The sequence below is a fragment of the Arvicola amphibius genome, chromosome 10, assembly GCF_903992535.2.
Source record: "Arvicola amphibius chromosome 10, mArvAmp1.2, whole genome shotgun sequence".
Taxonomy (NCBI): domain Eukaryota; kingdom Metazoa; phylum Chordata; class Mammalia; order Rodentia; family Cricetidae; genus Arvicola; species Arvicola amphibius.
In genome coordinates, this window is record NC_052056.1 from 57,896,917 (window position 1) to 57,911,870 (window position 14,954).

At 41.1% G+C, this 14,954-nt stretch overlaps 1 protein-coding gene across 1 annotated transcript in view; it reads left to right on the forward strand.

The window, feature by feature from the left end:
* LOC119825567 (E3 ubiquitin-protein ligase DTX3L-like) overlaps window positions 1–12,257 on the forward strand; it is a 32,064-nt gene extending 19,807 nt beyond the window's left edge. The window contains exon 6 of the mRNA XM_042055820.1: window positions 12,133–12,257. Coding sequence (XP_041911754.1) covers window positions 12,133–12,257 — 125 coding nt within the window. The remainder of the gene's footprint in view (window positions 1–12,132) is intronic.
* Window positions 12,258–14,954: the final 2,697 nt, after the last annotated feature.

The following is a 14,954-nucleotide window of genomic DNA, read 5'->3' on the forward strand; positions in this document are numbered from 1 at the left end:
GGTGGCTCACAACCATCTGTAATGAGGTCTGGTGCCCTCTTCTGGCCTTCAGGCATACAGACAGAACATTGTATACATAATAAATAAATAAATTTTAAAAAAAAGATGAGCTCCTCAAATCTTTGGCAGAAGCAGGACCAGCAACTTTGACATTCATTTGGAAAACAGTTTCTTACCCTAACATGTATTGGTGAGACTCTGGCCAGGCCTTTTTCGTGGGCTCTACTCTTCCCAATCCTTGGAATCGGGCTCAAAGGGTGCACTCGCTCTGCCATAGACATGAACATGTTTTCCACATTTTACCCCCATACCTTATGCTGTGCTTTTGAATATGTCCTGTTTTAAATTTAATAGATAAATAACCTTGCCTTAGTTTAACATTTTCTAATAACTGTTACCTGAAATGTAGTGGGTTTTTTTTGTTGTTGTTTGTTTTTTGGAGGGCATTCTGGTTTCAGTTTAGTTTTTTTTGTTTTGTTTTGTTTTTTTCTTTCTTTTGGTGTTTCTTAATCCTTTGACTCAATCCCACCAATCTATGTTATCTCTTATAGTCTTTCTAATCCTTTCCCTGGACGTGAGTAAAGAAGAACTGAACCTCCTGCAGAGTCTGTCTGGCATGTCACAGTTCTCTGTAAGCAGTTTCCATGTCAGAAGAAAATCCTAGTAGAGAGTGATTGGATGATCAGCATTCTACCCTCTCTCCAAAATGGGAGATGACATGTTTTGCGCTCTTCCTGAGACACCGATGCACACATAAAAACATTTGCCAAGTAATAGTAGCAAGCATTTATTGGGTACACTGCATGTATCTTATGTTGATGTGATCAATACAATTAGTAGCTGTAGTCTTTCAACAGAAAACTGGTGTGTGGAGAGTATTAATCAATCACCAAAGGTAACATAATTACTAAGGTGAAGTGCTATTTTTTACTTCAGTCCTGTTTTTTTTTTTAGACAGGGTCTCATGCACCCCAGATTGGCCTCATCTTACGTAGCCATCTTATGTTCTTAAACTCTGACCCTCCTGCTTCACCTCCTACCCAAGTTGTTGCATATATGATTTCTCTCTCCCTCCCTCCCTCCCTCCCTCCCTCCCTCCCTCCCTCCCTCCCTCCATTCCTCCCTCCCTCCCTCCCTCTTTTGTTTAGGGTTTTTTGTGACAGGATTTCTCTGTAGCTTTGGAACCTGTCATGAAACTCACTCTGTAGACCTGGCTGGCCTCAAACTCACAGAGATCTGCCTGCTTCTGCCTCCCAAGTGCTTGGAATTAAAGGACCTGACACCCTCTTGTGATCTCCACAGGCACCAGGCCCACATATCGTGCACATACATACATACATACATACATGGCAGGTAATACTCATACACATAAAATAATCAAAAATTTAAGAACTATACTTCAAGGGCTGGAGAGATGGCTCAGAAGTTAAGAGCACTGCCTGCTCTTCCAAAGGTCCTGAGTTCAATTCCCAGCAACCACATGGTGGCTCACAAACATCTCTAATGGGGTCTGGTACCCTCTTCTGGCCTGAAGGCATACACACAGACAGAATATTGTATACAGAATAAATAAATAAATAAATATTAAAAAACAAAAACAAAAAAGAACTATACTTTATATACACATCGCGATATTATTCATACCCCTCACTATGTTTTGAGAGAACAATTCTGATCTAATCTCTTTTATGTGGTGGACTTTGGTGGCCTCCTGATTCCCAAAGCTTTGTGAGCTTTGTGAGCTTGATCTTATGTTAGCGTCAGCTGGATAGAGGGCTGGATTGATCCTCTGTGGCTAAGTTCTTGAAGACTCACAATCACCTGTAACTCTAATATCAGGGGATCTGGCACATTTTTTGGCCTCCTGGACACCTTCACTTATATGTTACCTGCAGACATGTAGCATGCATGTGCATACGTGTACACACATTCATACTTTTTTAAAGGGCTCACCTGGGTACAGAGTGTTATTACCTACCCCCAGTGTTTCTGAGCCAGTAGGTGTGAGAGTGGACCCAAGAAGGTATACTTCTAGCTAGTTCTGAAGTAATGCTGATGCTGCTAGTCTGGGAACTACATTAAAAAAAAACATTTATCTAGAAATCAAATCTCAGTTCTGCAGCTAGCTTGGCCACATAACATTTTTTTATTCTGTTTTGCTTTCTTCCTATCTCTTGCTCAACATAAAACCCTATGGTCCATTCCACACCAGAACATCAGTTTTACCAAACACTGACCGTCCTCTTGTCCTTCTGGTCTTTGTCCTGTAAATTTTCTCTTTGGAATGTCCTTCTGTCTTGTTCCTTTCTGAGGAGTTACCTACATGGAACATGGTTGTAGTCCCAGCACTTGGGAAGCAGAGTCAGGCAGATCTCTGTGAATTCAAAGCCAGCCTGGTCTACACAGTGAGTTCCAGGACAGCCTAGGGTGTGATCCTGACTAATGAGACCTGTCTCAAAAAACAAACAACAACAATAAGAAGGATATCACCTACCAGGGAGGCTGAGTGCTCCCCAGGCCACAGCTAGGGTGATGGGGCCCTGGTGTACTCCAACCCAGGTTCTCATGGTATCCACAAGGTTATGCAGTAGATCAGCTGACATTTAGAAGGCCAACCCACCAGATACTTATACATATGCTGGAAGTTAAGGTCACTTAGGCACAGACCATGAAAAACACTGCCTCTGGAATTGCTGGCTGTCTCTAACTGCACATTCTCTTGTTTGATAGCATGCTCCCCTGCAGTGTATTTGTCATATGTTGGGCACAGTTTACCTGTGTTCTCTTAGTAGGATGACTTTTCCCAAACAGTATATCCTCACAAAAAATAAGATAGTCAAACCTTTTGTCCCACACTGCCATTAAAAAAACCCTTAGAAGCCTGTTCTCTATAATTACCTCCCTGACAGGATGATTGGGCCAGACGGAAGTCCTTCTGGAGAGATCATATAGGAAGTTTCACAGAGTGGAATTGCAGGTGTCTGGCCTTGCTAGATCTTGTCCTTCAAGATTTCTGATGAATTACTATGGTATTGCAAGTGTCTATCCTTGGTGTATCCTTGTGTCCTTCAGGAGATCAATAGCACCTAACTGACCGATCATGTCCAGGTATTATTAATCACACTTAAGAAATGTAAAATATGGCACATATTCTTTGGCTTTTCTTTAGATCTCTCAATGGTTTGGTTTTCTCCCTTTGTAACCTGTAGCGGCCTCTTTAAGAGATGGCTGGAACCTTCCCACAACTGCAGCTGCCGTTAGCTACAAATTAGCTGATAAGATTTTCTATGTATCTCAAAGAATACCTGTGTTCCTGAGAATTTGACTTGTAGTTTCTTGTAGTTTTATTAGTAGCAAGTTGTTAGTGAATGGCTAATATATATATATATATATATATATATATATATATATATATATATATATATATATATATATGTGTGTGTGTGTGTGTGTGTGTTTGTGTGTGTGTGTGTGTGCTTGAGAATTTGTAAGAGCAGAATAAGATTGGAAAAGTAAAGAATGTAGAAGAATAAAGAATGTAGAAAAATAAAGAAGAAAAAGAAGAAGAGAAAAAATGTAGAGTAAATAGAACAAGAATAAATTGGAACAGAGATTTGTAACAGAGAATTGAAACTGGAATTAGAACTGAGACAGAGAATTAGAACTGAGAAATCCAAGAGTATTAGGGCAAGAAAAAAGAATTAAAGCAAAACAATCAAGAGACATAACTGGAACTGTATTGGCTGAAATTGCTAGTTCATTTCCCAACCAACCTGACTCAAAATAATTGCACAGAAATCTTTATTAATTGCAATACTGTTTGGTGATGGAGGAGAGTTATTTGTCTATGTTACTTTCATTGGTTAATTAATAAAGAAAACTGCCTTGGCCCTTTAAGAGAACAGAAAATTAGGTAGGCGGAGTAGACAGAACAGAATGCTGGGTAGCAGGAGTGGGGAGACGCTTCAGGCAGTCGCCATAGTGAGTCTCCATGATTCTCCTCTCCGAGATGGACGCAGGTTAAGATCTCTCCTGGTAAGCCACACCTCGTGGTGCTACACGGAATACTAAATATGGGTTAAAGGAAGATGTGAGAATTAACCAATAAGAAGCTATAGATAATGGGCCAGGCAGTGTTTAAAAGAATACAGTTTTCATGTAATTATTTCAGGTGTAAAGCTAGCTGGCGGCCGGGTGGCGGGACACAGCCCACTGCTCCTTCTACAGATTGGCGCTCCAATGTGGTGACTAAATCCACTTAAAAACCTGAGAGGGCTTTAAATAAAGGAGAGAGAGAGAGTTTAACACAGCTTTTTGCTGTTTGCCTGGACATGCTGTAGAGAGATTTCCTGTTTCGGCAATAGTGGCAGAGAAAAAGCTGAGTCATTTTAAAACGCGGCTTCCTGGTGCTGTGCCGCCAGTGCAAACTCTGGCTATAAAGCTTTTCAGTGGCTTTTATGGACTGGATGTTTGTGTGCCTGCTTGGGATCAGAAAGATAGTACTCTGAGACCATGCCGATGGCTCACTGCTCCCTGCCTGCACCTGGGCAGATGGCGGAATCAGGCTTAGGCGAGCAGGAGAGCATGGCGGATTTCTGCCGCCATATAGAGAGATGTTTTCAGACTGCGCAGTGCTCTGCGTGTCAGATTTGGTTGTAACTTGGATGAAAAGAGTTTTTGTGCTGCATGCTCAGTCTCAGAGTTAAAGTGCTGAGTGCGGCTCCTACCTGGCAGCCCCAGAGCTAGCAGAAAATGGTAATCCTCCATTTTGAAATTGGAGAGAGGTGGAGCCAACATCCAGAGCAGCCCACAGCTCTGCAGCTCAGAGCTGCAACCGATTCAGAGTCATAAGCGGCTCCGCCATGTTGGACTGGGCGTGGCAAGCTCACAGTACCTGTTTTTGACCTAGGAATGTCACAGCTTAGATTCTTAAGTGCATAGCGATTTAAAAGCACAAAACAAAAGTACTTCTGGATAGTAAAAAAAATTACAGATTCACAATAGGACAGATTCAGACATATGAATGTACGTAGGCTTGAGAGAGAGAAGAAAAAAAATATAAAAAATAAAGTTAATGCCTTAAAAAAGGGTAAAGTCTTTAAAGAGACAGAATACAGATAGTTATAGATTAAAAGAAGTAAAGTGATAGAGTAAAAATAAGCCACGTAAAAATGGAAAATTCACAGAGAGTCTGGATTATGTATTTTGTTGTGTTTTCTTTGATTTTTTTTGATTGTAAAGGAACTAAGTGCAGAGAGACATTTCATTATATGGGCTGCCAGGCTAGACCAGAATGGACATCTTAACAGTATGACTTCAGAATTTGGATCTAAGAACATGATGCTTTGGAAGAGTTTCTTCTTTTGTTTTCACAGAGGATGAGACTCTGTGGATTGCTTCTATCCCAATATGGTATGATAGACCACGCCCTCCTGAAAAGTTGCTGTGAACACCCTCAAAAAATTACTTCACTCAACTGCCGACTGAGATGAACCTGGCACACAGGTTACATCATGAAAGATCTAATTAACAGCGCCCCCATTCAGCAGGAAGCAGTTTGGAGAGAAATAACTGCGCCCATTTTCCCGAATATTGTTTATAAATGTTCTTTTACATTTAAAGGGGGAGATGATATAGATATGAATAATTTGCATTGGTATAGATTTTAAGGTCAATTTTGTTATATGTATATGTATTTCTGCTTTTGATTAAGGTATTGTGATTGTGTAGTTCATTTAAGAATGTAATGTATAATTAGGAAATATAGGTTAATGGATAATCATCAATAATAGTCAAGCTTGTAGTCATGTTAGTTAGATTTTCTAGATATATAGAGACATTTCAGTTAGATAGGCATTCTTCATATCTTTCAAAGGCTACAGAATATGGCATTTTAAATGTTTTAATAACTTAGGGTTTTCATGACAATGAGACACGTCTGCTCCTGGCAGCATCAATCTACTTCAAGAGGAAGATGGGCATCGAAGAGGCTACGTATGGAGTTTGTTAGCCATTTGGGCAAGAAACTGCTCTTGCCTGGACTGTTGCATAAACTGGACACAAGGAACCCACAGAAAGAGGACTGCTGAACTTGCCTAAAGGTGAGGTCTTTTGGGGTTCTTGATTCATTAAAGAGTCTGCGAGACATTCTGCAGGACACAGCAGAAAGTGACTGAACTGTCTTTGGAATTTCCTGCTTCATGGACATGTCTGCTGGATACTTATGGGCCTATAGGCTGAAGATGGATGCCCCAACGGTACAGAGGAACTTTGGGTGACTGTCCAGGCAGCGAGTTGTCTCTGTCATTTCTAGAGTTGAAAGTTGCAAATGACTTGTTTACTTAGGTAATATTATATCCTTCTGGAGTCTTTGATGGAGTTGAAGAATAAATAGATAGTTATAGCTTTCCTTAGTTATGATAAAAGATAAAATAAATCTAAATATTGTAACTGTAATACTTGCTTGATAACTGTTTTGTTATATGTAATTTTGCTATGTTAAAGTTGAAGCCTTTCTTTTTTGTTTAAACAGAAAAAGGGGAAATGATGGAGGAGAGTTATCTGTCTATATTACTTTCATTGGTTAATTAATAAAGAAAACTGCCTTGGCCCTTTAAGAGAACAGAAAATTAGGTAGGCGGAGTAGACAGAACAGAATGCTGGGTAGCAGGAGTGGGGAGACACTTCAGGCAGTTGCCATAGTGAGTCTCCATGATTCTCCTCTCCGAGATGGACGCAGGTTAAGATCTCTCCTGGTAAGCCACACCTCGTGGTGCTACACGGAATACTAAATATGGGTTAAAGGAAGATGTGAGAATTAAACAATAAGAGGCTACAGATAATGGGCCAGGCAGTGTTTAAAAGAATACAGTTTTCATGTAATTATTTCAGGTGTAAAGCTAGCCAGCAGCCGGGTGGCGGGATGCAGCCCCGCCGTTCCTTCTACAGTTTGGCCAATAGATCAAGCATATTTCTGGCTAACTCTTATATCCTAAGCTAACCCATCTCCTTTAATCTGTACATCACCTCGAGGTTGTGGCCTACTGGCAAATTTTCAGCGGGCTCCAGCAAGGCACTTGTCTCTGGCAGTGGCTACATGGCTTCTCCTTGACCCTGCCTACTCTGTCTTCTTATATCTACTTTGCACTCCCACTCTGCTCTATTCTGCTAATCTATTAGCCAAAACAGCTTTATTCATTAACCAATAAAAGCAACACATAGACAGAACTTCCCACACCATTTCCCCTTTTCTGTTTAAATAAAAAGGATGGTTTTAACTTTAACATAGTAAGATTACATATAATAAAACAGGTATTAAGCAAGAATTATAGTTACAATACTTATATCTACTTTATATTTTATTGTAACTAAGGAAACTATAATTATAACTATCTATTCTTCAGTTCCATCAAAGACCCCAGAAAGATACAATATTGCTTAAGTTAACAGGAATTGCATTGTAAGCAACTTCCAAAACTCTAGAATTGACAGAGACATCTCACTGCCTGGATAGTCACCCAAATTTTGTCTGTAATATTGTGGGTATCCATCTTCAGCCTACAGGCCCATGGTATCCAGCTGACTTTTCCAAGAAGCAAGAAATTTCAAAGATATTCCACCAATATTGACAGTTTTTCAGTCACTTTCTTCTGTGTCCTGCAGAACATCTGGCAGACTCTTTCATGAAGCAGAAACCCCATAGGACTGTCTCACCTTTCGGCAGCTTCAGCAGTCATTGTTCTTTGGGTCCTGCAAGTCTAGTCAAACTGTTCAGGAAGAGCAGTTTCTTGCCCAAATGTCTAGCAAACTCTATAAAGAGTCTTTTCAAGGCCCATCATCCTCTTCAAGTAGATTGGCACTGCCAGAAGCAGGTGTTTCTCAGTGTCATGAAAAGTCCTAAATTCTTAAAACATTTTAAATGCCATGTTCTTAAGGTCTTTGATAGATTTGAAGACTACCTATCTGACTGAAATATATCTCTATATATCTAGGAAACCTAACATGACTACAACTTTGGCTATTATAGATCATTATCTATTAACCTATATTTCTTAATTATACATTACATTTTTAAATGAGCTACACAATCACATTACCTTGATCAAGAGCATATATATATATATATATATATATATATATATATATTTAACAAAATTGATCTTGAATTTGTATCAATAAGCCAAGATCCATACCAATGCAAAGTATTGATCTCTATATCATATCCCCCTTTAAATGTAAACAAACATTTATAAACAATATTTGGGAATTTGGGTGTAGTTCTCTCTTAACTGCTTCCTGCTGTTTTGGGGGCAAAGTAATTTTTGGGGGTGTTAAAAGTATTGTTTCAGGGGGTCTTGATACATTAAACCACATTTGCCTGGAATGAATCCACAGGTTCTTATCCTATATAGAAACAAAAGAAGACCCTCTTTTCCAAAGCAACAAGTCCTTCCTTCAACCCAAATTTTGAAGTCAAGATACCTTTAAAATATACATGTTGGTTTAGCTTAGCAGCCCATACAATGAAATTTCTCTCTGTTCTTAGCTCCTTCACAGTCAAAAATTCGCAGAAAACACAATAATATACATAATCCAGACTTTTTTTTGTATATTCCGTCTTTACGTGGCGTATTTTTCGTTACTCTTTTAATCTATGACCTGTTGGTACTCTGTGTCTTTAAAGACTTTATTTTTTTAATCATTTAGTTTTTTAAAAAAATAACTGTCTATATCCTTTTTCTTCTTTCTCCCAAGACTTAATATATTTATCCAACACTGTGACCCATTTAGAGGTCATTTTTAATCTGTATCTGTCTTAACTTTGTATCTGTAATTATTTTCTGACCAGAAGTGCTTTTTTAAAATGCTAAATGGGCATAGCTAGGACCAACTCAGCAGTCCTGCCTGTTGACTCAGCCCAGTCCAACACTGCTTCTGAGACTGCCAGGTAGGAGCCATGTTCACCACCTAAACTCTGGTAACCAGCTGGCCAATGCTGCCACCAAGTAACTTGTAGCACAATGCCCACAAACCCCATTCAAGTGCTCAGCCTCTTGAAAGAGTTCATGCTGGTAGCACAGTACCCTATCCGATGCTGCTGCTTTGAAACCATGCTTTGTGTGTGTGTGTGTGTGTGTGTGTGTGTGTGTGTGTGTGTGTGTGTGTGTGTATGTGTGTTGCTGAATCAGGAGCATCTCTTAAAGGAGCCATGGCACGCTGTCAGCAAACAGAGCCCATCCAAAATAAAAAGCGTGGCTAATTTTTGTTGTTTTTGTTGTCATTGTTTCTTTGTGTGTATGTGTCTAGAATTCCTTTCCAAGCTCTCTCAGGTTTTATGTGGATTTAGCTCGTGCACATTGGTGAGGCAATCTGTTGCAGGAGCTCCTTTTGCTCCTTCAGCCAATAACCTTTAAGATACCTACCCACTTGGGTGTGGTTTCTTTGGCTTGAAAAAGCAGCGGTAGCTGTGCATTCCCTCTCTTGCTTTGGATTCCATTTCTGGCTACCAGACTCTTCCTGGTCATGCAAGAAAGCTGTTGTCTAGGACAGTGATCTGTAAGTTTTCCCCTTTAAATAAATAACCCTTTTATTAATCATAATTCCAAACTGGTATGGGATTGTTTTGTGACTTACTCCTTTAGCAATCTGTAGTTGGAGGTTGCTAGTTCATTTTCTGACCACCTGACTTAAAATAATCACACAGAAATCTCTATTAATTGCAATATTGTTTGTCCAATAGCTTAATCGTATTTCTGGCTAACTCATATCCTAAGCTAATCCATCTCAATTATTCTGTGCATTATCACAAGGTTGTGGCCTACCAGCAAAGTTTTGGCAGGCTCCAGTGGAGGCATCTGTCGCAGGCAGTGGCTACATGGCTTCTCCTTGATTCCACCTTCTCTCTCCTCCTCTATCTGCTTGGAACTCCTGCCTTGCCCTATTCTGCAAATCTACTGGCCAAAACAGCTTTATTCAATAAAGCAACACATAGACAGAAGGACTTCTCACACCAGAACTGCAAGCATGTGAGTCTTTCCCCTCAGATTAAGCTATCCTAAAATCCCTTTCACTGTGCTGAGGCAACCAAACTGACCCAGGGAGGAAGTCAACAGAACAGGCCACTACTGCATTTCGGTAAGTTTCCACTGCTGCTCCAAGGAGAGAAGATTCTGCATTCCTGTAAGTTTGCTTTTGTGATAAGCTGGAAATCCTCTCTTTAATTTCATCTCTCAATTTTTTATACGCTCGTAGAGAAACCATGAACAACTTGAACAAGGAAGACCTGAGTACTGTGTCCGGAATGAAGACTTCACTGCTGATGACATTCTGCGTCAAAAATTAATGAGATTTCTTCTGATGATGATGTTCCTGTAGGCTTTAAGACAGTTCAAAGAAATAACTAAGGTGATATAAAGCTCCTTTTTTTCAAGGCTGAAGGGGAATCTCAGTGGGTAAGAGCACTTGCTGCTCTGGCAGAGGACTGGGATTCAATTCCCTTCTCATTGACCAGTTAATATCTGCAGGTAGCTCTAGCACTAGGGGACCTGACGCTCTCTTTTAGTATGCATGGGCACCAGACATGAATGAGGAACCACATGCATGCAGGCACACACAAATTTACATAAAATAAAATTAAGTTTCCAGGCAGTGGTGCTGCTCACCTTTAATCCCAGAATGCTGGAGGCAGGGGCAGTTGGATCTCTGTAAATTCAAGGCCAACCTGGTCTACAGAGCAAGTTCCAGGACAGGCTCCAAAGCTACAGAGTAATCCTGTCTCGACAAACCAAAAATAAATAAAGTAACTAATTAAAGAAAGACTTTTTTAAAACAAAAGTGATGTAGGTGTGTCTTCTATCTATCTGATGATTTCATTGGTTAATTAATAAAGAAACTGCTTGGCCTGATAGGTCCAAACATAGGTGGGTGGAATAGACAGAACAGGATGCTGGGAGTGAGGCAGATGCCTTGGGCAGTCGCCATGACTCTACTCTCTGGGTCAGACGCCATGGAGCAAGCTGCCAGGTCAGACATGCTGAATCTTTCCTGGTAAGCCACCACCTTGTGTTGCTACACACATTAATAAATATGGGTTAAAGCAAGATGTGAGAATTAGCTAATAAGAGGCTGAAACTAATGGGCCAGGCAGTGTTTAAATGAATACAGTTTGTGTGTTGTTATTTCCGGGGCTAAGCTAGCTATGTGGGAGCCGGGTGGGATGAAAAGCAAGCCTGCTCACCTCATCACTACACAAAAGCTTTTCCTCATTGAAGGTGGGTAGTGCACATCTTTGATCCCAGTACTGTAGAGCCAGAGATAGGTGAATCTCTATGAGTTCCAGATAGCATAGTTTACACAGCACTATGTAATGAGAATTAGGAGAGGTAGGGAGGTAGTAAGGGAGGGAGGGAAGAAGAGAGAGAGAGAGAGAGAGAGAGAGAGAGAGAGAGAGAGAGAGAAAGAGAAAGAGAGAGCTATTTCTTGAGCCATTGCTCTCTTTTCTGCAGTCATATGACATCATGGTCGTAGAGTTACAATGGATTAGCCAGCTGCCACCAGGACAGACTCATCCATGGGAGAAAAACTGACATACAGTTGCTATAGAGTCTCAGGAGCCTCCAAGAGGATCGCCCATACAAATCCTTGGAAACAAGAATCACTTAAGTATGTTGGCAGTGATGGAGTCCAGGTGATGACTTAGGATAGTCAAACTGAGTTGATGAAAGTCACCAGAGCACATTCAAAAGGCAATGTTGGTTTTTCAGATTACCACACATGATTCCAGAGCAATTTGTCACCTCTGTTAAGTATGGTGTCACACACAGACAGGCTGGAAAGATGGCTCAGCTATTAAACTCATGCACTGCTCTAACACAGGACCTGTACTCTGTTCTTAGTGCTAATATCAGGCAGTTCACAAACACCTTTAATTCTAATTCCATGTACATCTGACACCCATGGCTTTTGTGGGTCCCTGTGCTCTTGTGCACACACACACACACACAAAGAGAGAGAGAGAGAGAGAGACACACACACACACAGAAACACATTCTTTGCTATAGATTAGCAAAGAAGACCTGCAGGTTTCTTTTGTAAAGAGCAAGAGAGCTAATTATTATGTTGTTGGTGTCATAGAACCCAGAGACTTTGAGTGTGCTTCATCTCTGCTATTGGAGCTGAGGTTAGTGTCTGCTAACCTGGTGGTCGCTTTCCTGCATCTAAGGATGTTAAGCTTGCATCTGAAGAGATCACCACTTTGATCAAACCAGATCAGTATTTCCTGGAGTAAGAATCATAGCTGAGCCTGGCAGATATTATGGTGCATTAGTTAGCACAATTGTAGCTAATGTCATTGACAGAAATTTATACTGAAGGAACAGAGAAGCTCTGATGATGAGGAGGAGACAAGCGACCAAAGCTTTATTATTATGTGAATGAGGGACTATATGAGCAGGCTCATGTAAAGCCCCTGCCCCAGAAGAGCCTTAAATCAAATGAGCAGTATTACTCATCCAATCACATACTCTACTGTCCTTCCAATCTTGTGACTAAATTTTAGTAACTCCCATATTCTCCTGCTATCTTAATTATTTATCTCTGTAATAATTTATCTCTGTTCAAGAAAATGTGGTGGTAGCTGGGCCTATGTCTTTAATCCCAATGCTTGAAAGGCAGAGGCAAGTGAATCCCTGAGTTCAAGGCCAACCAGGTTTTCAGAGCAAGTTCCAGGAGAGCCAGGGCTCCACAGAGAAATACTGTTTTGAAGAAGCAAAAACAAACAAACAAACACAAACAAAAAACAAAGAAAGAAAATGAGGTAACAAAACCCCCTCATCCTCCTCACTCACACATCTGCCTGAGCTAGCACTAGAGGCTGGTTGGGTTAGGCGATAAGAGGGACCAGCGTGCAGTTGGACAGTCAGAAGGTTTGTGCATGGGACCCTGTTCTCCTATCTCTGAAAGGCAGTGATGGCTCCTACCTGATGGATGGCATGCTGCATAGATGCAGCTCTTACCACGTACAGTAGATGTTTTCTCTCTCATCATAGCAGCCTGGATGGTACAGAAGGATGGGAGGATGCTTCGTCAGCTCTCACTGGTCTCCCTTATCTCTGCAGCCACTTCTGGTCAGGTTCACTAAAGTATTAGTCTTGCACACATCATCTACAGACTGCCATGTCCCTTCCGGGTGTATACTAATCCTTTAACTCATCCTCTGTCTGTTCTGCCCTTTACTTCCACCCCCACATCAGACAGAAGGGGTCTGTGCTTAATTCATTGTCACGATTTTACCCCAGGGCTGGCCTTCAATATGTGTTTATTAGATTGTATGAAAAAAATGCGTTGTTAAGCCAGAAGGAAACTTGGTCCCAGACATGGCTCAGAAAGACTCAGTGTGTGCTCAGAAGATAAATGTGTAAGGAAGGAAAGCAGAGTGGGGTGGGAATGGGATGCTAAGCAATTTTAAGAAATGTATATGAGTATTTTGTTCACATGTATCTTTGTATCACTTGTGTGCCTGGTCCCTGCAGAGGCCAGAAGAGGGAGTCACATTCATTAGGAATGAAGTTACAGAGGGTAACTGTGCTATGCATGCTGGGAACTGAACATGGGTCCTCTGAAGAACAGCCTGTGCTCTTAATCGCCAAGCCATTTTTTTCCTAGCCCCAGATTTCTGTTTTTTAATGTCAGGAGCTCAGGTACTTCATTGTCTTTAATCCTCATGATGATACTGTAAGGTAATTATGCTTCTGAGCATTGTATATGTGTGCAACTCTTAGAGATTTCATAGGTAATGAAATTGTAGAGCTCAGGATTTTGTCCAAGAATTTGTCTAACACTAACACCAGGGTGGGATGGCCCTGAAGCACCTGTTTGCTTCCTATGTGTAGAAGCTGTTTTGTTACTCAGCCTTCCAGCTCCACTTACTTTTAGTTGATTTTAGAAGTCATTAATTTAAGGGGTTGGAGAAATGATCCAATGGAACTACGGCTCCTGCAGGTCCAGTGCCCTTTTCTGGCTTCTGTGGACTCCTGTATACATGTCACACACACACACACACACACACACACACACACACACACACACACACACACTCACACATAAAAAATAAATGCACCCCCCCAATCGTTAGTTTAGAAGGGCACATGGTTGAGTGGATTATCATCAACCTTCCTCTTACTGAATCATATCTAACGGGTTAAAACTGTTCAGGATAGCACATGGTGGAGCAAGCCTGAGAGTCCAGGCAGGAGGAGTCCCTCAGCTTCATAGCATTCTTGGGGTTGGCCTGATGTACACAGGGAGATACTGCCCATGAAACAGTAAAAACATATCAGGTCCAGTGGAACCTACATTGGGCATCTTTCCCTGTAGGAAAGGTTTCTATTGCTTTCCACTGCATCACCGTTCTTTATATCCGAATGATTAGCTGTAGAACTGACTGTTTCTGTAAAAAGAAACTGAAAAATGCAGTCATCAGATTTTTCCATTTGTAAGTTTTCTTTGGATTTATAGAACCAAGAACCACCCCACTATCTGCAGGTACTGGCATAAGAAAGCATGGCACCAACTATCTGCAGCTGTCTGGGTTCCCTTCATCTGATCCTCCTCCTCACCTTCCCTGCTCCCCACAAAAATTTCTATGAAAACCTTGCACTGCAACCTCCAAAATAGTTGGCATTTTAAGGATAAGAATCCCAATCTGCAACTGGTCAACTTGCTGCATGTCAAGCTTTGCTTGTCCATATTATGGAGACAACCATCCACATGAGAAGAGCAGGACTGAACTTTCCTGCTTACATTTTCACAGAAGAGAAAGTGAAAGCCACTGAAGGATTGAATGGCAATGGGTGGGTCAACAGCTTGGTGGGTGTAGCTGCCACCTCAGGGCTATGCATTTCTCTCTTTGGAGATTCAGGTGTGAGAGTCACACCTTTTCCGCAATCTGGTGTGTT